At 47.6% G+C, this 24806-nt stretch overlaps 1 protein-coding gene across 3 annotated transcripts in view; it reads left to right on the forward strand.

Moving 5' to 3' along the window:
• The first annotated feature begins 1668 nt into the window (after window positions 1-1668).
• The window catches only part of LOC129012883 (cholesterol 24-hydroxylase), a 42687-nt gene continuing 19549 nt past the window's right edge, over window positions 1669-24806 (forward strand). Inside the window, exons 1-6 of one of the 3 annotated variants that reach the window (XM_063652067.1) lie at window positions 1669-1940; window positions 8566-8646; window positions 9265-9346; window positions 16847-16920; window positions 17400-17486; window positions 24015-24153. In XM_063652067.1, the coding sequence (XP_063508137.1) occupies window positions 1822-1940; window positions 8566-8646; window positions 9265-9346; window positions 16847-16920; window positions 17400-17486; window positions 24015-24153 (582 nt within the window). In that variant the 5' untranslated portion in view covers window positions 1669-1821. The remainder of the gene's footprint in view (window positions 1941-8565; window positions 8647-9264; window positions 9347-16846; window positions 16921-17399; window positions 17487-24014; window positions 24154-24806) is intronic. The other 2 variants (XM_054449048.2, XM_054449047.2) reach the window with 2 other exon arrangements.

Below are 24806 nucleotides of genomic sequence, written 5' to 3' on the forward strand. Positions count from 1 at the left end.
GGTCTGGAGAGACAAGGCAAGAGAAAGTCCCCTCCAGACAGTGCGATGCACTGTGTAATCTCAGGGAGCCGTTCTACAAACTGGATACTAAATGTGATGCGGTCACATTACTTTTCTAGCTAACCACCCTAACCCACCTTCCAGCGCGCAGGAATCCACACCGTCCTTCTTGCAGCCTCATCCTCCCTCCAAATTGCCCCCAAGCCCCGGAGATTTCACAGCCCATAGGGGACCTGGTGGCCCCGTTCCACAACTCACCCCAGCAGGGCCAGCCTGAGTTACCCTGTGCGCCTGCGGCTGCCCGTCGCCGCCGCCACACGGGGGCGCCGTGGCAAGCCAACGTCCCCGAGTCCAACTGGGAGGCCGGGCCAGGCGCCCGGGGGACGGACGCCCTGCTGCCCATCTGTCCAGGCTGCGGTGGCCCCGAGGGCAGAAATCCCGCCTCCTCCGTGCTGGGCACGGCTCTTAAGGCTTGGCCCTCTCCGTCGCCCCTCAGCCCACACCCCTAACAGCCATGTCCCATGTCCCTGGCTATACCTGGGAAGGCGGTACCAAGGTCCCCTTCGTTTTCCAACCCCCAACCTCTCCAGGACTGGCTTAAGCGTGGGGCAGGGGCATTGCCTCTTCTCAGAAACCCAGCAGCATCTACACTCCCTGGGCCCCTCCCTCCAGCCCGGGGGACCTTTACCTGGGCTAGGAGTGGGCACACCTGGCCGTCCCCTGCCACGGCTTTCACGCTGGGTGGTCCCTTGGTATAGGAATTGGGAACTTAAACGCCCAGAGTTGGCCTCATCTTCATACGGGATGGGCAAGGAGACGCGGGTTACGACAGAGGGGGAAGCCCTGGTCATTATTTCGAAAATACCTTCTCCTCCGCTACCCCCGCCTCCCCGGCACATTTCTCGCTTTCCCTGGAGGGCGGACCCAGATTTTCATCCCTCCAACTCCAACTCCTTCGGGCCTGAGCCAGCGCCTCAGATGGGGCTTCGCCTGGTCTGGGAGGGTCCGCAGGCGCCCGAGTCTCTGGGAGAGCAGCCTCCGGCCACGCCGTGCGCTCTCGGTCGCAGACACAGGCGTCCCTGGGTCCCCAGGATCCTGCCACCAGCCCGTGGGCCCCGCTGGCGGACCACGGGTGCTAGACGTGGACTGTCCGGGCGGAGGAGGCGCCCAGGGACAACTGGAGAACAACTTTGGGGGGCTGGGGTTCCAAGGAGAAGTTTGGGAACAGTCGGCGTCATGAGGACTTTTGCAGGCTGGGATGGGGCTTCCGGGCAGGTTTTGGGGAAAAAGGAAGGGGCCTAAGACCGCGCGCGGAAAGATGCCGTTATTTGGAGGCGCCGAAGCGGGCGGAGCCAGCCAGCAGGACTTCGCGCCGCCGCCGGGCCAGAGCGCTGTAGATCGGCGTTGCCAGGGACAACGCGTTCTGGGCGGAGCTGCTGCTGGGGCGGACCTGGGTCTGAGGAGGTGGGGGCGGAGCCTGGGGGGCTGAGCCAGAAGCTGAGTTGTGATTGGTGAAGACTACATGCTCGGGGCGGGGCCTGGGCTGGGACGGTGTGGAGGTTGGGGAGGAGCTTTGGGGGGCGGGGCAGGGCGGGGGAGGGCCCCGAGCGCCGGAGCCGGAGGCGGAGACGTGGTTGGCGGGGACTGTGCGCCTTGGGAGGGGTCGGAGTCGGCGGGGGCGGAGCCGAGCGGGCGGGGAGGGTGCTGGGTCGCGCCGGGCCTGGGGCCGAGGCGGCGCGCGGCGCTGACAGCTGAGTCGGCTCGCGGCCTCCCGGCCCCCTCGGCGCCCGGCCCGACCCTGGCCTGGCCTGCCCCGGAGCCATGAGCCCCGGGCTGCTGCTGCTCGGCAGCGCCGTCCTGCTCGCCTTCGGCCTCTGCTGCACCTTCGTGCACCGCGCTCGCAGCCGCTACGAGCACATCCCCGGGCCGCCGCGGCCCAGGTGAGCGGGGCTGGGGGCGGGGCCTGGCCGGGGCTCTGGAACTGGGGGCCGGGGGACAGCGTCTAAGCCGGCGCCCAGGCCGGGGGTCCGGCCTCGCCTAGTGCGCGCGGCCGCTGGGAGTCGGCGGCCCGGAGAGGGGCGCTAACTATTCTTAGTAACAAATTACAGCCGCAGCAGCTGCTGGGCGCCCACCGCGCACAGCTGGGCCCCACAAACGTGATGGCAGCGACAGCCCTTTCAGGTAGGCGCTATTGTTACCCCATCGTTCAGACGAGGAGACTGAGGCGCGCAAAGGCGAAGTCACCTGCCCAAGGTCACACGGTTGGTAAGCCTAGATTTAAGCCCAGGTCAGCCTGCCTCCAAAGTGGGCGCTGTTAACTTTGGGACTTGGACAGGGTCAGCCTGGATTGGAGCACGCTGAACTTCAGTCATGTTTCCTTTTGCTTGTATTTCTGTTCTGGGACACCCCATTTGTCTTCTCCTTAGTACTTACAATTGCATTCTTGGTCCCCACCCCCACGCAACTTACACCCCCCGCAACTTGCCACCCCCCTCCCCTCAAGCTTAGCTTTGTGAAGCTTAAATTAAATGTGTCATTTCGCTTCCCATCAAGGGCTTCCCATCACTTGACAACTAAATGCAGTTCTAAATTAAGTCGGCTGCATGGCCCGCGAGGCCCCTGCCGAGCACTCAGAACCCACTCTGCACCTTGCTCTTCCCTCTTGCTTTTTCACTGCTGCCCCCAGCCTTTCTTCTCCCAACCTCCCCCATGCCCCCCCGCCCCGCAGCTTCCCTCCCCCAGGGTCCTTTTCTCAAGCCTGGGCCTGGCGGGCTTCTTCCTCTGCTCGTCTCAAACAGGCCTTGCCCAGCACCTTGTGTAAAGACCACCCAGCCCCAGACTTCTCGGGGGCCATCACCTCTGAAGTTACCTTCTTTCCACCTGTTGACTGTCTGTTCACCTGTTGACTGTCTGTCTCCCCCTCTAGAATGTGAGCCCCGGGAGGACAGGGACACTCTGTGTTCGCTTGTGTATCCCCAGTGCCTGGCATGTTGCAGATGCTCAATAAATATTTGTTGAATGAATGAATAAACAATGGTATTAGACACACTTTTTAAAATCTCAGGACATGAACATTCTGGAAGGCACCCATCTCCAGCACAAGCCAGATGTACTGGCGTTAGAAGCCTGAATCTCTGCTTGATGGGTTCAGGAAAGATCTGTGTGGCTGGTGACATAGGGAGGCACCTGTTCTCCCTACTGGCTCTCTGCCCTTCTGGTGCTCTCTCTTTCCTTGCTTAGCTCCTCTGCCTTCTACTTTACCTGGATGCTTCTTCCCCCAGCCTTCCAGGTTTGGCTTCAATGCTAACTCCTCAGGGAGGTTCCTCCTGCTCCCCCCAAAATATTATGTTCATTTTATAAACCCTGAAATCACTGTAATTTTCCTTTACAGCGTAATGTTAATTGGGTAATTATTTGTGCAAGTTTTTGTTAAGTGTCTGTCTTTTCCATGGGCCCCCTGTCTGTCTCAGTCACTGCTGCGTCCCCGACATGTAGCAGCACATGGTACATGCATAGTAGACACTCTTATCAATAGCGATTCAAGGTTGAATGGTGGAAATCTCCCGTAAGTTCTGTGATGGACACTATCACCCTCTCAAGTTTTCAGAGAAGCTATCAGCACTTAGAATTGAATGAGTTTGGTGCTTGTTCTGATAAGTTTCATCGTTACTTGATCTTCTCATAAACTCAAATGACCTGTTCTGGTCTCTGTGTCTTGAGAAAGCAGAATTTAAATCATCTTAAAAAAATTGAAATGTAACTTGCATTCCATCAAATTTATTCTTAAGTGTATGATTCAGTGGTTTTTAGTATATTTACAGCACTGTGCAGCCGTCGCCACCAATTTCAGAACTGTTTTGTCACCCCAGAAAGAAACCCCGTACCCATTAGCCATCACTCCCCATTTTCTCCCACCCCTCACAGCCCTGGCAACCATGAATCTGCTTTCTGTCTCTGTGAATTTGCGTATTCTGGACATTTCATATAAATGGAGTCATACAATATGTGGCCTTTTGTGTCTGGCTTCTTTCACTTAGTATAATGTTTCAAAAGTTCATTCATGTAGTAGCATGTATCCTTATTGCTTTCCTTTTTATGGCTAAATTCTTCCCAAATCTTATACCACAGAGTCTACATGTGACCTGAGTGTGTGGGGTGCGGAGGGAGGAGCGGGAGGAAGATGAATATAATTATGATTGGGCTATTTATTCTAAGGAGGTGAACTGAACAATGCATATATAAAAAGATTTTGGAATAGAAATTGGTTAGTGGTCAAATATAAAACTGCACTAAATGAAAGTTCTGGAACCTCTTCTAGCAGAAACCCGATGCCTTGGCATTAAAAGCCTGGATCTTTAGACTATGATTGGCGACACTGTGGTTGATGAGAGATCTGTGTGTTGAGTCTCCAGTAGTGGCATTTGCCCCCGGACCCCAGGGCTTTGCCAGCTGGTGGGCAAGGAACCCTCTCACTGCAAAAGGCAACTCTTCATCTTCCTCATTCTGCAGGAGGCCCTCCCTGAGTGCCCCTCCTCTGTGCTTTTCTTACCACATCCTACTGCACCGATCCGTGTAACAGCTGAAAACTCAGACCCCCCCCACTCAGATCCCACACAAACACCTGTAGCTTCTTTATTTCTCTGTCACTGTTCTAACTTTCCTCATTAGCCCCTACTCTCCTGGTAATGTGGGAGTGGATGTAAATTTGACAATGAAAGGTCTCTCTCTCCCAATTTTTATTTATTTGGGGATAAATTGACTCCTCCTGGACAGTGCTGGTTCCACTCCAACTTGCCCAGTTGCTGGGGTGGGGCTGTTCAACAAGGAGCAGGGTGGCCAGCCATGGGGGAGCCCCACAGCTGGCTCTGGCGGGTGGTGCATCTGATGAGCTTTGGGTGCCCAGCTGAGCACTCACCACCCTGCCCCTCTGGCATGAGCCACAATCATGGCCCCTCACCCTCACGCTTACCCCTAGTGGGTAGCCCGCTCCTCCACTACTGGAGCGTTCCCTTCATCCCTCTGGGTGATTTCACCATGGGCTGTCCAGATGGCCTCTGCTCTGTTCACTGGCCAAGGTTTTCTCTGCCCACAGGAGAGCTTGGGTCCCCAATCAGCCAGTCGTGATGTTGCAGGAAACTGGATGTGCTGGAGAGGTGTGGGGGGGCGGGCGGTGGGGGGTTGCCTCTCTTCTCTCCCAGGGCTGCTCTGCCATGTCCAGTCTATCACCAGGGACATGCCAAGTGGGCTTCTGCCTGCCGGGGCGCTGAGCAACAAGTCCCCATGTCTGGCCAAGGTGTCAGCCTTACCTGCTTGTTTCTAACACCTGGGTCTTCCTGCTCTGTTGTCGCCTCCCCAGCGCCCCCTGCAGGTGCCAGAAGGAATGGGTTTTTGTCCCCTTTCTTGCTGGGCTGTGGGGACCCCACCCCCTCTCTGTGCCCTCTGTCTTCCTGAGATGGCACTCACATTCCTTCCCATGTGGCAGGGAACCCCAGGGGTTAGGGTGGAAGCTCTGGGCTCAGACTCTGTCCTCACTTAAGTGACTCAAAACTGAGAACATTCCCCCAAAATGTGAGCTTTGGGAAGCGACAGTGAGGACATTAGATTACTCTGGAAATACATCCAGGCATGTGTGATGATCATAGCCCATCTTTCTGCAAGTTCAAGGCCACTCACCTGGCGTGGGCCTCCACTGCAGGCAGGCGGCCACCCTGTACTTCCTTCCCCAGGGCGTTTATTCGCCTACTCTCCCTTCCTCCTTCAGTCCCCATCACCTCCCCCTCCATCCGCACTCTCCGCTTTTATTCTTGCCTCCTACTTCCCTGAGCAAAGGGAGCAGCCGGTGAGAGTTTCCTTCCTGGGCTCCACTGAGCAGCTGCCCACCTCCCGCCCCAGGCCCACGCACACCTTCCAGCTGTTCCGGGAGGGCAGCCCAGGCCAACCTGCCCCCTCTACTCAGCAACCCTGTCCTAGGAGCACCCCCCTCCGAATCAGCACTTCTCCTCCTCTTCTGCATCATCCCCATTTTTATATAATATGCAATAATTCAAAGCTTGGAACAAAACCCTTCCCTTCACCCTCTCGTTCCCTGCAGCTGCCGCTCCCTGTGGTAACCCACCTGGCTGACTGCCTGTCTTTGGGCCGTCCTTTTCTCCCCTCTGGTTCTCTCTGCCCCATACCTCTCCACCAAACTTGCTGGGGGCTAGGTTCCCGGTGATCTCCATGTTGTCGAACCCAGCCGTCGGCCCTGGATCCTCGTCTGACCTGGCCCCCAGCCGCCTGGGCAGAGCCGATGCCCCCTCTGCCTTGTCCCGCATCCTCCTCTGGCTTCTCACCCACTCTTCTGGCTCTCCTCCCTCCTCCCCAGTGCTCCCGCTCAGTCCACTTGGCTGGCTGTCCCTATGCTCCCAACTTCTCAGTGATGGCTTAGTTCTTGGTCCTCTTCCCTGTCTGTATCCATTCCCTTGTGGCCTCATCCAATCACTGGGCTGGAAATACCACTTCTCTGCTGTGGGCTCTCAAATTTATGTCTCTAGCCTACAGCCCTTCCCTGGGCTCCAGATCTGAGTGTCTAACTTCCTGCTCAATAGTCCACCACAAACCTTACCGGTCCCAAGCCAAGCTCCTAATTTCATCTGCTTGTCTGAGATTGGTCCCCCAAAGCTGATCCTGAGAAAAGAAATGAAGTGTAAGTAGTTTAGGAGGTGGGGGATGATCCCAGGTTGAGCAGTAGGAGGAGGGGAGTGGATAAAGAAGGTAAGCAAACCAATAAAACCAGTTACCTCTTGGGGAAACAGGTGCAATTCCCTGGGAACCCTGGGGACTTGTGTAGAGCACATGCCCAGAGCTACCCCAGAAGTGGAGGGGCTGAGGTCATTGGTGGAGGGCTGCTCAAAGTAGGTTCATCTCCTGTGGGCAGAGCCAGAGACGGCCCTGGCAAATTGCAGGGGGTGGGCACAGTGGCTCTGCTGCCCCAACCAGCTCCTTCTCATCTTGGTAGATGGTCGCTCCATCCATTCTTCCAGCAGCCCAGGCCAAAAACAGAGTCATCCTCACACCCCCAAAGCCAAACGGCACGTTCCAGTACTCCGCCTCACAGTGCATTCAGAATCTGACCCCTTCTTATCATTGCCTCCACTGCCCTGCTCTGTTCTGAGCCCTCGTCACCTCTCCTAGTCCCTCCCTGTCACTAGTGTCCCTGCTTCCTCCCCTACCCTGGTTACTCTCTGCACTGCTGCAAAACAATCCATTCCAACCCAAGTCAGATCCCATCTCTGCTCTGCTCAAAACCTTCTAGTGGACCCCAGCTCACCAAAGTCAAGCAAAAATCTGGACCACAGCCCACAAGGCTCTACATGACCCACCCCCAGTCTTGGTGACCCCACCTTGTACTCTGTTTCCTTCAAGCACTCTGCCCAAGCCACACTGGTTTCCTCACTGTCCAAGCACACTCTGACCTCAGGACTTTGGCACCTGCTGTTCCCGTTGCCTGGAAGGCTCTTCCCCCGCTTCTTGCAGGTCTCACCTCACAAGCCACCCTCTTAGCGGGACACTCCTTGCCCTGCCTGTATTAACCCATTTATGCCTGAGGTTGCAATTTTTTGAATTTGAAAAAGCAGACCTTGGTGATGACCTTGAGCAGTAGGACATAAATAACTTCCACAAGCTTAGCGTTCCAATAATGGAACACTAGGCATAAATGGGTTTTACACGGACACCCACACACTCATCCCCAGCCCTTCCTCTTCCCCGTACTCTGTTCTTTTTTTCTCCTGTCACCCTCTGACATTGTCTTTACTTGTTTACTTGTTTATTTACTCGCCGCCTCTCCCTGGGAGAATGTGATTTTGTTGTCACCCATTGGGGATGCTGCATTGAACTTGGTAGGAATAAAGTCATACAGGAGACAGGAAGTCATGGGCCCCTTCGAATGAGCTTCAGGATGACACTGCACTGGCTTCTTTACAATTTGGTGAACACAGCAGATTTATGTGACCAAACCATCCCTTGCTGAGATGGGCTTTGGGGAGCCCTGGTACCAGCTGTACAATTGTGGGCAAATGACTTCACCCTTCCATCTTGGCTGTCCTATATAATATGGTTAATAACAGACTTATCAGCCATGTGGGGAGGTTGGAGGGGTGAAGCCTAGCATGGCGCCCCGTGTGGTCAGTATTGGGGAATATCTGAGGGTGATTCCACACAATGTTACTGAGTCCTTTCTATCTGCTGAGGGTGATTCCACACAATATTATTGAGTCCTTTCTATCTGCTGAGGGTGATTCCACACAATATTACTGAGTCCTTTCTATCTGCCAGCCCCCAACTTCTGTGCAGGCAGACAGTTATAAAAACTGTTTCTTCTCCAAGGGGGTCTTTGGAGCTGGTCAGACCTGGATTTGCATCCTGTCTTCATTCTTACTGCCTGGTGTCCCTGAGCCAGTGCTGTAACCTCCCCATGCCTCGGTCCTCCTGTCTGTGAAGTGGGCCTAGTAATAAGATCTGTGGGGAAGGGAGCGTTCTTTCCTGTTGACTGCTGGTAAGCCTAATGTTTCCTATTTCTTCTAGTTTCCTTCTAGGACACCTCCCCTGCTTTTGGAAAAAGGATGAGGTTGGTGGCCGTGTGCTCCAAGATGTGTTTTTGGATTGGTGGGTTCTCATTTGTCATTTGTTGCCCTTACTCCAGGTTCCCTTGGGGCAGCTCCCCCAACCCAATCCAGCACACAGACTCCCAGCCTCACCTTCCCCTAGCCCAGGTTACTCTCAGCCCCAGCAGTTCCTCCCCTGAGTGGAGGCAGGTGAGGCTGGCTTGGAAGCCATGCTCTGCCATTCACCCACTGCAGGACCTTAGACCAGCCATCAGAAGCTCTCTGAGCCTCAGTTTCCTTATCTGTAAACTGGGTGGGGGAGTGTGACTAGGTAACAGTCATTGTTTGGTGTGACACTTTTTTACATTTTTCAAAGCACTTTCAAAGATGCGAATCATTTGATTCCCAGGACAACATTTTGGGACAATCAAAGAAGGGGTGTTTCCAACCCTATTCCATGGCTGTGGAAACTGAGGCCTGGTGGCGGACATGACTCGGCAAGTGGGCAACAGGGCAGAGCCTTGCCCCCAGGGCTCCTGGGCCCCAGCACAGCACTCTTTTGGTAGCATGCATTGAGCATCTTCTGGGACGGGACACATAAGTTTCTCTGCTGGGCAGGGTTGGTGATCGTCATACCTCAGGTGGTTGACAGTTTCCTTCGGGTCACTTTGGTTTCCAGGGCTAAGAAGTATGGACCTGTTGTGCGGGTCAACGTCTTCCACAAAACCTCAGTCATCGTCACGAGTCCCGAGTCGGTTAAGGTAGGAGGAAGAGTGGTTTCCATGAGGGAGTTCCCTGCCTTTCCTTGGGTTGGGGGAGTGAAGCCTGGTCCCAGAGACTTTGGATGAATGTTCCAGAGCCAGGCGCATTTCGGCTGGTTTCCCAAAGATCCAGAAAGGAATGGCATCTTTCCCTCTAAGCACCCACTGCTTGGGGACTCTTGCAAGCATTGCTGTTTGATGTGGGGAGTAGATGGGGACCTTGCTGTCCCCATTTGGTTTGGAAGTTTTGCCCAACTGGTGCACACACATTTAGTTTGCCTCTCTTTGCCTCAGTTCCTTCATCTGTGAGATGGGAATTATAACCCTATCTCCAGGGCTATGATGAGAATTAAAAATTGATCAGTTTATTTAACATAATATGTCAAAACATCCTTAAATAGTGCTTACTATGTACTTTTCTATGCACTTCACAATTAGTGATGCATTTAATCCTCATAGGAGTAGGGACTCTTATTAGTCCCTTGGCCGATATGGTGAAACCTCATCTCTACTAAAAATACAAAAATTAGCTGGGCATGGTGGCAGGCACCTGTAATCCCAGCTACTCGGGAGGCTGAGGCAGGAGAATCACTTGAACCTGGGAGGTGGAGGTTGCAGTGAGCAGAGATCATGTCATGGCACTCCAGCCTGTGTGACAAGAGTGAAACTCCATCTCAAAAAAAGGGCCAGTCACAGTGGCTCATGCCTGTAATCCCATCACTTTGGGAGGCTGAGGCTGGTGGATCACCTGAGGTCAGGAGTTCGAGACCAGCCTGGCCAACATGGTGAAACCCCATCTCTACTAAAAATACAAAAATTAGCTGGGTGTGGTGGTGGGTGCCTATAATCCCAGCTACTTGGGGGGCTGAGGCAGGAGAATAGCTTGAACCCGGGAGGCAGAAGTTGCAGTGAGCTGAGATCATGCCACGGCACTCCAGCCTGGGTGACAGAGTGAGACTCCACTCCAAAAAAAAAAAAAAAAGAAGTGAGGAAACCAAGGCAGGTGGCATTGTCTGTCATGTCTGCCATGAAGGTTCTAAGAATGGATGTCTGCTATGGAGCTGGCAGAACTGGGCTCAACTCTGGGCTCTTCCACCAACTGGCTGTGGGACCTTGGACAAGTTGCTTCATCATTCTGGGCCTCCATTTCCTCATCTGAAATAGAGGTGGTGTCTCTGTTACAAGATGGTTGTAAGAATAGAACTAAAATAATATCAATGAGCCATCTAGCCCCTGCCTGGCACACAGCAATTGCTCAATAAACAATGTTGCATTTTTTTTCTTACCTTGGGTGCGCAGCAGATGTGTGGGGCAATTTTCTGCAATGGAGGGTGGCTGTGGTGACTCTGAGAGGGATAAAATACAACTTAGGGTCAAGATAAGGAGACAGGTTGAATGAATAACCAGGAATCTCTAGCAGAATGTTAAAAATAATTTTTCATTAAAAGTTTAATTTCAAACATAGACACAATTTAAGACTTGTAAAAGCATGCTACCAAAAACCATGCACAAAGACTTTCATGATGCTTAATGAGAAAAGAAGTTTAAAGATATATATTGATATAGTGAATTATACTGATTGATATTCAAATGTTAAACCAACCTTGCATTCCTGGTCATGATATATTATCTTTTAATTATTGTTAGATTCAATTTGCTAATATTTTGTTAAGAGTTTTTGTTTCTATATTTATTTGATTCTTGTAATGTCTTTGACTGGTTTTGACATCAGGTTAATACTGACCTCATAGAATAAGTTGGGAAGTGGTAACTTCCTCCTCTATTTTCTGTAAAAGTTTGTATGGGAGTGATGTTATTTCTTCTTTTAATATTTGATATAATTCACCAGTGAAGTCATGTGGGCCTGGAGTTTTATTTGAGGGAAATTTTTATTTTTTTTTAAGTTACAAATTTAATTTTTTTACATTGTATGTTTTAAATTTTAAATTGTGATAAAATGAACATAACATAAAATTTACCATTTTAACCATTTTTAGGTGTAGAGTTCAGCAGCATTAAAGACATTCACATTGTTGTACATCCATCACCACCATCCGTCTCCAGAACTTCTTCATCTTCCCTAACTGAAACTGTGTATCCATTAAGCAATAACTCCCCATTCCCCTCCCCTCAGACCCTGGAAACCACTATTCTACCTTCTGTCTCTGTGAATTGGACTACTCTATGTGCTTCATACAGGTGTAATCATATGGCATTTGTCCTTTTGCATCTGACTTATTTCACTTAGCATAATGTGTTCAAAGTGAATTAATCTTGTAGCATGTTTCAGCATTTTCTTCTCTAGTTGACATATGGTATTCAGATTTTCTGTTTTCTTGAGTTTGATAATTCACATATTTCAAGAGATCTGTTCACTTCACATAATTTGCTTAAATTATTGCCATAAAGTTGTTCATGAGATTTTCTTTTTTTCTTTTTTTTTAATGTCTGTAGGATCTGTGATATGTTCCTTCTCTCATTCCTGAGAGTAGTGATTTGGGTTTTCTTTTTTTTTCTTGATCAGTTCACCAAAAGGTTTATCAATTTTATTCATCTTTCCAAAGAAGTAGCTTTTAGTTTTATTGGTTTTCTTCATTGTTTGTCTTCTATTTCATTAATTTCTCCTCTTTTTTTTTTTTTTTTTTTTTTTTTTGAAATGGAGTCTTGCTCTGTCACCCAGGCTGGAGTGCAGTGGCGTGATCTCAGCTTACTGCAACCTCTGCCTCCCAGATTCAAGTGATTCTCCTGCCTCAGCCTCCCGACTAGCTGGGATTACAGGCGCCCACCACTGCACCCGGCTAATTTTTATTTTTTTAGTAGAGACAGGGTTTCACCATGTTGGCCAGGCTGATCTTGAACTCCTGACCTCAAGTGATTTGCCTGCCTCAGCCTCCCAAAATGCTGGGATTACAGGCGTGAGCCACCATCCCCAGCCAATTTCTCCTCTTTCTTATTTCCTTTTTATATTCACTTTGGGTTTAATTTTTTCTTGTTCTGATTTTTAGGATGGAGTTTAAACATTGATTTTAGACATTTTTTCTGTTCTAATGTAAGCATTTAGAGCTATACATTTCCTTCTAAGCACTGCTTTAGGACAAATTTACCACAAATTTTGATATGTTTTATTTTCATTTGGTTCAAAATATTTTCTAACTTCCCTTGTGATTTATTCTTTGAACCATGGATTATTTGGATGTATGTTATTCAATTTTTAAATATTAGGGGATATTCTAGATATCTTTCTGTTATTGATTTCTAATTTAATTCTGTAAAGTCAGAGAGAATACTCATCATCATGATTTCAGTCCTTTTAAATTAATTGAAATTTGTTTTATGGCCCAGCATATGGTTCATCAAAGTAAATGTTAATGAACCCTTAAAAAGAGTGTATATTGTGTTATTGTTGAATAAAGTGTTTTAGAAATGTCGATTAGGTCAATTTGGTCAATAGTGTTATTCAAATCTTTTAAATCCTTTCTAATTTTCTGTCTACTTGTTCTAGTGGTTGCAGGGCAAGGAATGTTGAACCCTTCATAATCATAGATTTATCTATTTCTACTTTCAGTTCCATTAGTTTTGCTTTCTGTATTTTGAAGTTCTGTTATCAGGTGTGTACACATTTAGGATGGATTTGTCTTTATGATGAATTGACTCTTTTATCCTTAGAAATGTTCATCTTTATTCTTAATAACATTCTTTACTCCAAGTATATTTTGTCTACTTTAAGCCATTCCAGCTTTATTATTATTATTATTATTATTTTGAGAAGCAGTTTCGCTCTTGTTGCCCAAGCTGGAGTGCAGTGGCGCTATCTCGGCTCACTGCAACCTCCACCTCCAGGGTTCAAGCGATTATCCTGCCTCAGCCTCCCAAGTAGCTGGGACTACAGGTGCCTGCCACCATACCCAGCTAATTTTTGTGTTTTTAGTAGAGATGGGGTTTCACCATGTTGGCCAGTCTGGTCTTGAGCTCCTGACCTCAAGTGATCTGCCCACCTCAGCCTTTCAAAGTGCTGGGATTACAGGCGTGAGCCACCATGCCCAGCCTCCATTCCAGCTTTCTTATGCTTAGTGTTGCATGTTATATCTTTTTCTATGATATTACTTTTAACCTATCTGCATTTTTATTTTTAAAGTGGGTTTCTTATAGATAGCACACAGTTGATTCTTGCTGTTTTATACAGTCTGACAATCTCTGCCTTTAATTAGAGTGCTTAGGTCGTTTACATTTACTGTAATTATTGATATGGCTGTGTTTAAATCTACCATGTTACTGTTTGTTTTCTATTTGTCCCATCTGTTGTTTGTTCCCTTTTCCTCCTTTCCTGCCTTCTTTTGGATTAGGTATGTTTTAGTATTCTGTTTCATCTCTACTATTGTCTGATTGATTGATTGATTGATCGATTGAGACAGGATCTCACTCTGTTCCCCAGGTTTCATAGCTCACCACAGCCTCAAACTCCTGGGCTCAAGCAATCCTCCCACCTCAGCCTCCTGAGTAGCTGAGACTACCACCATGCCCAGCTAACCACTATTATCTTATTGGTTCCTTTTCTCTCTTTCTTAGTGATTTTCTTAGGGTTTATAATTTCATCTTTAACTTATATAAATATGTCTTCAAATAATATTATACCACTTCATCTCTGTCTACTGTTAAGATTTTTCTCTTTATCACTGATGTCAGCAATTGATTATGATCTGCCTTGGTATACTTTATTTGCTGTACTTTTCTTTGTTAATTCTATTTGGGATCCTTTGAATTTCTTAGATATGTGGGTTCCATGATCATATTAGTAATAGATGTTTTATAGTTCTCGTCTGCTAGTTCTATTATTCCATTATCTGGGCCTAGGTATAGGTCATAATATCCTGCTTTGTGGCATGTCTAATGATTTTTTATTGGATACTGGACATTGTGAATTTTACATTTTTGGGCACTAGATTTTGTTATATTCCTTTAGAGATTCTTTGACTTCATTCTGAGATGATAAAGTTACCTGCAGATCAGTTTGATCCTTTCCAGGCTTGCTTTAAGGCTTTTATAAGTGGGGGTCTAGAGTAGACTTTTACTTGAGAGCTAGTTTAGCCCTACTGCTAAGGAGTGACCATTCTGGGGCCTCTACTGAAGGTCTTGTGTCTGAGGTTTGTCTATTCTGGGTAGTGGAAACTTGAATAATTATTGGCCCAGTGTAAGCTCTGAGAATTCTTCAGTCTGTAGTCACCCAGTGATTCTTCTTTCCCCAGAAGTTGTTTTGGCCAGTCTTCTGAAGTTCCACCCTACATTTGCATAGATTGGTATACATCCGAAGACCTAAGGGACCCCATGCAGATGCTGTGTAGGAGTTCTTTCCATGCATAGCTTCTCCCTGGTACTTTGTCCTGCTCTTTCTATGCATAGCTTCTCCCTGGCACTTTGTCCTGCTCTTTCTATGCATAGCTTCTCCCTGGTACTTTGTTCTGCTCTTTCTATGCATAGCTTCTCCTTGGTACTTTGTCCTGCTCTTTCCATGCATAGCTTCTCCCTGGTACTTTGTCCTACTAATTCTGGCCTCCTTTGGTCTGCCTAGCCTCTGATCTGTCTATTCAACTTGGCATGTCTGCTGGACTGCATTTAGGTCTTTTCTCTTTGTGCTGCTGTCCTGGAATTGCCTCTGGGTAGAAAGCTCGGTAATCCTAGGTCATAGGTCTCACATTTTTCCCCTCCTTCTCTTGAGGTTCACAATCCTGCACTGCCTGTTGTCCAGTGTCTGAAAGTAGACATTTCATACATTTCCCAGGTTTTCTGGTTGTTTATGGCACAAGGGCAAGTCCTTAGCAGTTTCTCCTTCCCAGGTGGAAGTGTGCCTTCAGTATATGTGTGACCAGAGGAAGCAGCAAGGCACTGCCTGACTGAGGCTACTCTGCCTTAATGGTAGGGATCTTCAGTTCAATCTAAGAATGGCTCACTTAGACCTCAGGTGACTCTACGGTATTTGAGAGGGGCCTGTAGAGTGGGCATTTACTGTCACAGTCTTCCTCTTGGTGGGACAGAACTTGGGTTACAAATGACAGTGTTTGGGTTACATTTGAGGTCCCTGGAATGTGGTTCCTGACACAAAGTGAGCCACTTCTGGGGCTTCTTTTCAGCTGAAAAATCGATATTAAATCCCCAGGAGCTAATCTCAGAGAAGCTAGCAGCACCCGGGTTAACTGATAGTTGAATCATCCTCTTACTGCTTCCCAGCACCCACAGGATAAAGCAGTAGCCCAGAGGGCAGGCCTCTGGGCTCTGGGCCCTGCAGCCCATTCCCACTCATGCACCTCTGCCTGAATGTACCAGGGGACCTGTGGTCCCTTGGTCTGGATCATAGCCGTCTCTCCCCTCTCTCCGCAGCAAATTGCCTGGATTCAAATCCTGTGTCTACCATTTACTATGTGTGTAACCTTGGGTCAGTTTTCAACCTCAGTTTCTCCATCTGTATGTAAGATGAGCATAAAAACAGCACCTGCAGCCAGGTGTGGTGGCTCACACCTGTAATCTCAGCAACTTGGGTTGACTGGGTATTGAGTGAACTGCAGGGCGCAGCTGTGCCCCTGGCATTTATTGAGCACCTGCTATGTGCCGGGCACCATTCTTAGCACTTCTTATGTAGAATTGACACTCTTCACAACAAACTTGCCAGGCAGGAACTCTTCTTATATCCAACTAAGATGAGGAAACTCAGGGGCAGAGGAGGTGAGTAACTCATCCAGGGTCCCAGAGTTAGCACGTGGTGCAGCAGGGATGCTGAGCCCAGATCCAAATTGAAGCTGGCTGTCTACACAGCCCACGCTGTTAACCACTGGGCAATCCTGCCTCAAGAGCCATTGGCTATTGTTACTATTGTTACCACCTAGCTCTTGGTGAGGTAAGTTGAGCTTTCCTCCGGGGAGTTTCACAATCCTGCACTGCCTGTTGTCCAGTGTCTGAAAGCAGACATTTCATACATTTCCCAGGTTTCCTGGTTGTTTATGGCACAAGGGCAAGTCCTTAGCAGTTTCTCCTTCCCCGGTGGAAGTGTGCCTTCACACTTCCTTGACTGCCTGGCTTGAGTGCATGCTAGCAATATTAAATGTGTGCCGAGTGCCCTTCCTGTGACCCAGAAGCCCTTCCTCTCCCAGAAGGGCTTCTCCCCTTCTCACTCTGGTTTCAGAGCAGCATTTGCCTTTTCCTGTTTTGCTGCTTTGGAAGGTGGCATGGTATGGGGTTCCGAGTGTGACACTGGAGTGAGCAAGCCCTCCCCACACTCTCTGACTGTACATCCACAGGAAAATCACTTCGCCCCTCTGTGCTGCAATTTCCCCATCCCCACACAGCTGATGTTACTTGAAGATAGGGATGATTGTGTGGGATCATGCATGGGAAGTGGGCACACTGCGGCTGAGACTCAGCCAATGGTGATTATTTGGGGCATGTCTCAGAAGAGCATTTGCAGCTACTCATGGGTGCATGAGCCTATGTTGGTTTTTTGGGGATATTTAGAAGTTCCTGATGTCAACCAAGTACAACAAGGACTCCAAGATGTACCGTGCGCTCCAGACTGTGTTTGGTGAGAGGTAAGGAGGTATGGTGGAAGGCCTGGGTGGGAGGCCAGGAGAGCCCTGCTGTGAGCGAGGGCCAGTGCGGTCCAGAATGTGGGGTGTAGAATTGAGGCCTGAGGCCCTGGCTGCCAGGCATGTGATGAGTGCCCCGTAAACAGTGGCCCCACTCTTGTCACGAGCAGTTTCCTCCTTCTCCCCCAACCTCCAGATGGCAGGGAATATAGAGGCCACTGAGGTTGGGTAACACGATCATCCTGTTCCTTTTTAAGTTATTTTTAAAATTCCGGTAAAACTGACATAACGTTCACCATTTTCCCCACCTTAGAGGGTACAGTCTAGTGGAATTCAGTACATTCACAATGTGGCGCAACCATCGCCACCGCCTAGCTCCAATACCCATTTCATCATCATCCCAAAATGTGACCCCAAGCCCATCAAGTAGTCACTCCCCACCCCCCACCCTCTTTCCTGCATCACGTGTGTGTCTCCTACAGACTCTTCGGCCAAGGCTTGGTGTCCGAATGCAACTATGAGCGTTGGCACAAGCAGCGGAGAGTCATAGACCTGGCCTTCAGCCGGAGGTGAGTGCGGCCGGAGGCTCCGTGGCTCCTGCCTGGCCAGAGGCAGTGGGGGCTGCCGAAGTGTAGGTGGGCCCTGGGGAGGGAAGTGTCCACCCAAGGGGGCCTCCCTCAGCTGAAGGGAGAGAGGAAAAAGGGGAAAGACAGGGTGTTAATAGTCAAAAGGGAGAGAGAGAGAGACAGGCTGGGCAAGTGGGGATGAGTGAGGCCCCCACGCAGTTTGGGAACATCAAACGCTGAGTGCCCACGATGGCCAGAAGCATGGGGGTTCCTGTCCTCCAAGAGCTCCCCACATCAGACCTCATCACTCCTTGTCAGGGCTTCTTCTTTTATTCATTTGAGTTTTTATGTTTTGGTGGTATAGTTGTGCTTTGTATAACGATGTTTCGGTCAACGACGGAATGCATATGTGACAGTGGTCCCGTAAGATTATAATGGAGCTGAAAATTGCTATTGCCTAGTGATGCTGTAACCATGGTAATGGCGAGTACAATATGTTACTCACATGTTTGTGGTGGTGCTGGTGTAAACAAACCTACTGCACTGCCAGTCATGCCAAAGTCTAGCAGATGCAATTATGGGCAGTACGTAATATTGATGATGATAATAACTATGTTACTGATTTATGTATTTACTATACTTTTAAACATTCTTTTAGAGTGGGTTCCTTCTACTTATAGATTTTTTAAAAGTTTACTGTACAACAGCCTCAGGCAGATCCTTTAGGAGGCATCCAGAAGAAGGCATTATTATCATAGGAGATGACAGCTCCATGCCTTTTATTGCCCCTGAAGACTTTCCAGTGAGATGGAGGTGGAAGGCAGTGATATTGATGATCCTGACCCTGTGTAGGCCTAGCTAATGTGTGTGTTTGTGTCTTAGTTTTTCACAAAAAAGTTTTAAAAGTAAAAAAGAATTAATAAAAAAGCTTATAGAATAAGGATACAAAGAAGATAATATTTTTGTACAATTGAACAGTGTTTGTGTTTTAAGCTAAGTGTTATTACAAGAGTCAAAAATATTTTAAAAAATGAGAAGTTTATAAAGTAAAAAGTTCTAGTAAGCGAAGGCTAATTTATTATTGAAGAAAAAAAATTTTTAACTCAGTGTAGCCTGTGTCTAGTTTTTATAAGTCTATAGTAGCGTGCAGTAATGTCCCAGGCCTTCACACTCACCACTCACTCATTGACTCACCCAGAGCAACTTCCAGTCCTGCAAGCTCCATTCACAGTAAGTGCCCTATCCAGGTGGACCATTTAAAAAAATCTTTTACACTGTATTTTTACTGTACCTTTTCTATGTTTAGATATACAAATACCATTGTGTTGCAGTAACCTGTTGCACAGGTGTATAGCCTAGGAGCAATAGTCTAGACCATATGGCCTAGGTGTGTAGTAGGCTATACTGTCTAGGTTTGTGTAAGTATACTCTATGCCATTCACACAATGAAGACATTCCCTAACGACACATTTCTCAGAATGTATCCTTGTCGTTAAGTAACACATGACTGTATTTTACTTTTTAAATAACTTTTATGGAGGTATAATTCACATGCCATACAGCTCACCCATTTAAAGTGTACGATTCAATGGCGTTAGTATATTCATAGGATTCTATAACCATCAACACAGTACATTTTAGAACATTTTCATCACCCTCAAAAGCAGTCATTCAGCCAGGCATGGTGGTTTGTGCCTGTAATCCCAGCACTTTGGGAGGCCGAGGCAGGCGGATGACCTGAGGTCAGGAGTTCATGACCAGCCTAGCCAACACAGAGAAACCATATCTTAACTAAAGATACAAAAATTAGCTGGGTGTGGTGGCACATACCTGTAATCCCAGCTACTCGGGAGGCTAAGGTAGGATAATCGCTTGAACCCGGGAGGTGGAGGTTGCAGTAAGCTGAGATCATGCCACTGCACTCCAGCCTGGGTGACGAGTGAGACTCCATCTCAAAAAAAAAAAAAAGCAGTCACTCCCCATTTCTTCCCAATTCCCCTATCTGCTGGCAACCACTAATTACTTTCTGTATCTATGGATTTTTGCATTCTAGACATTTTATATAAATAGAATCATGCAATACATGGTCCTTTATGCCTGGCTTCTTTCATTAGCATCTTGTTTCTAAGGCTTATCCATGGTGTCATCTATATTAATGCCTCATTCCTTTTTATTGTCAAATAATATTTCATTGTATGGATATACCATATATTGTTTATCCATTCATCAGTTAATGGACTTCTGGGTTGTTTCCCCTTTTGGGCTATTATGAAAAATGCTGCTATGAGCATTTTTGTACAAGTGTTTGTATGGATGTATGTTTTCATTTCTCTTGGGTATTTACCTAGTGGAATTTCTGAGCCATATGGTAACTCTATTTTAACATTGGAAAGAAGGTAATCTTTGATATAATTTTGAATTTATAGAAAAATTGCCAGAATAGTGTAAGGGACTCTTATATATCTTTTACCCAGATTCACTTATTGTTTATTATTTAAATCACCGTTTGCTTTATCATTTCTTCTCTTTATGAGTGTATATGTAAATATATTTATCATTGTGCGTATATACATATATTTATATTTTTTATACAGTACATATTTTAAAAAACCATTTAAGAGTAAGTTAGAGACATTGTGCTCCCCACCTTTAAATACTTCCATGAACAATGACTACAAACTATAGTTTATCAAAATGAGAAAATTAATAATATTAATCTAATACTGTTATCTAATTCACAATTCATATTCAAAATTTGTCATTTGTGCAGTTGTAGCTGTTTTCTTTGTCTAAAATCTAATCCATGTTCATGTGTTTCATTTAATTCCCCTGTCACTTTAGCCCCCTTTATTCTAGAACAGTTCTCAGCCTTTCTTTGGCTCTCTTTACCTTAACATTTTTGAAGATGACAGGACAGTTTTGTAGATGGTTCTTCAGTTTGAAGTTGTCAGCTGTCTCTCTGCACTGTTAGACTTAGGCTATCCCTCTTTGGTAGTAATGCTACAGAGTGATGCTGTGTCCTCCTTGGGGCATTGTATCAGGAGGCACATGCTACTGATGTGTCCCATTGCTGGCCACGTTAAGTTTGCACAGTGGTTGAGGTGGTGCCTACCAGGTTTCTCCACTGTGAAGCTATTCTTGACTATGTAATCTGTGGAGGACTGTATAAACATCCTTGCCGGAACTCTTGCTACAGCCTCCTCATTGGCCTACCCTCCTCCTGTCTCCCTCCTCCAATGTATCCACTCACCATCCTGAAGATATCTTGCTAAAACTCAGATCTGACCATGCCACTCCCCTGTTCTTGATAGCTTTCAATGGCTTCCTATCATCTGAGAGATGAAGATCAGACCCCGTTCACCCTCAGTCTGCCCCTAAACCCCTCCAACCTTTGCATCCCCTCTTCCCAGCCTTTCTGGAAACCACTGTGCTTTTTCTGGCATCTCTGCTGTTCCCACTGCCTCAATGTGAACCTGTGGGGAATTCCTGTTCCTCCTTTGATACCCAGCTAAGATGTCACCTACTGAGGCTGAGTTCATGCCTCCATCAAGGCACCTGTCACACCCAATGCAGTGCTTCCATTCATGTCCACCTCCCTCACTAGACCACGGATCCCCGAAGGCAGAAGACGCACCCTGTCCCTGACTCCTGCGCCCAGCACCAGGCACCCCACAAGCCCTCCAGGAATGCCCATAGAGTGAATGAATGCGTAAGTCAATCAATGAATTGGAATAGTCTCAGTCTTACTGGAAAGTTGTCAGAAGTGAAAATGGGAAGGAATAGACCGGAAAGAGACATTTGTTTAAGAAATACTTATTGTGCCAACAGCCAGGGTTACAAAGGCCAGCCAAGCAAACTTCAGGAAGCTTTGAGATTATGGGAAACATCAATTCTAACCGGATGATGGCCCACATGATCATGACATAACCATGTCATTGTCTTGAGGAAGCATCTCCAGCATATAGAACCTCATGTTTGAACAGTGCTTTATAGTTTATAAAGTGCTTTCACAGACATTTTTATTTTTTTAACTTTTTATACACACAGCATAAAGTTTGCCATCTTAACCATTTTTAGGTGTGCAGTTCAGTGGTATTAAATTCATTCTCATTATTACACAACCATCACCAGATATTTTTATTTTTTAATCTCACAATAAGGTATTGTCTTAGAGATGACTGTTCTATAGTAAATGCCAAATTTATAAGGCTTTATCAAAGAAACTTTAGAAAATGCCTATAAGTGTTTATGAAAGTATTATTGAGCCTTGGTGAATCCTAATTCACTAATGAAGAAAAAATAGGAACCACTGATGAGTTTCATCTCCAACCATTACCCACACAGAATATAATTTTGTACTGTTAATAAAACTGTGAGAGTAAATTGCTAGTTTCTACTTTTCTAGATTTTGGTTTTATGGGAAGACCTTGGTCTGAGTCCACCAAGGGAGTCAGGATTTTATTGTTCACCTAACACTGTAACCCAGTTTTGTTTCTACAATAGCTGCAAGAGATTCAGTGTTTGTACAATAACCGGCCACATACTATCTGGATAATCAACTTAAATGTGATTTTTTAAAAAAGGCAACTACAAATCATCTTGCAAATAAATATATACTTGCCAACCATGTAAGCATTATGAGAAAAAGTCAAGGGTGCTGTGGGAGCATATATTGCACCTACCTGGGGCTCAAGAGTTATTGCCTGAGGAAGTGGCCTTTGAGTGTCCATCTGGAGAAGGGAGACATTCAGGTAGTGATGATTGTGGGGGATAGAGGGTGAGTGCTCCAGGAGAGGGGATGTGTGTGCACCAGCCCCAAGGTGGAAAGGAGCATTGTATTTGGAGGAGCTAAAAGGCCCTTGGAACAGTAAGGCAACATTACAGGTGGAGGTCAGCGAGAAGCAGATTCCAGCTCTTAAGCTCAGGTGAAGATTTTCATCCCCCTCCTAAGAGCAACAGCATGCTTCAAAGTGTTTTATGTTGCAAAGGGACCAGATGAGAGTGGAGAGCCCCAGGCTCGCCTGCTGCCAGGCATGTGCATGGGCTAGATGGGCAATGAAAAGCTGGTTACTATTTTAGTTTTTCTTCTCCTATTCTCTCTCTCTTTTTTAGAGACAGGGTCTCACTCTTTCACCCAGACTGGAGTGCAGTGGTGTGACCATAGCTTACTCTAACCTTGACCTCCTGGGCTCAAGTGATCCTCCTGCCTCAGCCTTTCGAGTAGCTGGGGCTACAGGAGTGTGCCACCATGCCCAGCTAGTCTTTATTTTTATTTTTTGCAGAGATGGAGTCTTGCTGTGTTGTCCAGGCTGGTCTGGAACTCATGGCCACAAGCAATCCTCCTGCTCTCGCCTTCCAAAGTGTTGAGATTATAGGCATGAGCCCTGGCCCTGGCCCCATTTCTCTTTTTAAAAACTTTCTATTTGGAAATAATTTCAAATTTTCAGATGCATTTCAAGAATAAGAATCGGACAAAGAATACCCATGTACTCTTTACTCAGATTAATATTAAAAGATTAACATTTCTAGGGCCGGGTGCAGTGGCTCATGCCTGTAATCTCAGCACTTTGGGAGGCCAAGGTGGGTGGATCACGAGGTCAGGAGTTTGAGACCAGCCTGGCCAACATGGTGAAACCCTGTCTCTACCAAAGATACAAAAATTAGCCAGCCATGTTGACACGTGCCTGTAATCCCAGCTACTCGGGAGCCCGAGACAGGAGAATTGCTTGAACCCAGGAGGCAGAGGTTGCAGTGAGCCAAGATTGCACCACTGCACTCCAACCTGTGTGACAGAGCAAGACTCCGTCTAGGAAAAATAAATAAATAAAAATAACATTTCTTTTAATTATAAAAGCAGCATTTTCTGTTAGCAAAATTTCAGAAACATGTGATGTACAAAGTGGCAGTCCCCTCCTTCCAGCTCCCTTGGGGTTGCCATTTTTGTGAGTTTGGAGTGCATTCTTCCATATCTCTTTCTAAGCTCTGTGCCTGGGAGGGAGCCCTGTGGGTTGGGAGCTCTGGGGTGCAAATGGTATCTGAGGACTCATTTCCACATAGAGTTGGACACCATGATTGCTCAAGGACAGGCAGTGAAGTGGGAAAACAAAATGCTGCAGCTGGTGCCCAGGGCAGGGCAGGTAAGGAGAGCAGGCAATGGGAGTAGAGGGGCAGGAGGGGAACCGGGGTTGCCCTCTCAGGGACTCTAGGAGGCCCAAAGTTTCTACACTGTCACATCCCTTTGAGGTCAGGGCTGAGGGGCCACAGTGACCAACAGAGGACCTGTGGAACTGTCAGGACAAGAGCAACGGAACAGCATCCATCCCGAGTGGAGGAGAATGGTGAAACCCCAGGGTGTAGTTCAGTTAGTACAATTCCAACCTGCAATCTGGGTCTCAAGGGGAGGCCAGAAAGACTGGGAGGGACCACCCACCTTCACTCTGCACAGTGTCCTCTCTGTGGAGAGGGAGGGCACATGGCAGTCCACCATATTGGGCTGGCCAGTGGCCGTTGATGCCTGTGCTGTTTCTCCAGCTCCTTGGTTAGCTTAATGGAAACATTCAACGAGAAGGCTGAGCAGCTGGTGGAGATTCTAGAAGCCAAGGCAGATGGGCAGACCCCAGTGTCCATGCAGGACATGCTGACCTACACCGCCATGGACATCCTGGCCAAGGTGATGGGTGACAGTCGGGCATGGGGGCCAGGAGGGCCACATGGGGTAGAGGGGTCTCTTCTCTCCCTCTTCCCTTTCCTTCTCTCTTCCCCTCCCTCCTGCTCCTCTAACATACCAGCAATTCCTCTGTGCTTCATATATTCTGCATACATTCTGTCTCCTTGAATATTCAAAGCAACCTAGTGTGAGACTGGGGCTAGTAATTCATTCTTGAGCAAGGCACAGGTGCAGGGCCTGGCCTGTAGCTGGTCAATGGCAGAAGCAAGATTTGATCTCAGGTCTGCCCGACTCTCAGCCCAATGGCTGCCTTCCCTCTGCACTCCCTATAGGGTATGACTTGGCCCTTCACCCCAGTAGACTCAGCAGTGGCCCAGTAACCCCAAACCCCACTTTATGTGGGGGTGGGGGAGGTCAGGGAACTGCAGTGTGGGGACAGTGACTGGATTCCTCTTTAACACATCGCTATTCGTTTATCATCTTTGCTATTCATTCACTTCACTGTGAAGCTAGTATAGAATGAACACTTAAGGAAGGTTGCATTTCGGGGGAAATGCATCTTGTCAAGGAAGAAATCCAAGTTTATGGAGTAGCTACTATGAGCTACTTCGTCCTTATAGCATTCCATGGGGATCAAATTATCATGGGTCATCGTA

The sequence above is a fragment of the Pongo pygmaeus genome, chromosome 15 (genome assembly GCF_028885625.2).
Source record: "Pongo pygmaeus isolate AG05252 chromosome 15, NHGRI_mPonPyg2-v2.0_pri, whole genome shotgun sequence".
Lineage (NCBI taxonomy): Eukaryota > Metazoa > Chordata > Mammalia > Primates > Hominidae > Pongo > Pongo pygmaeus.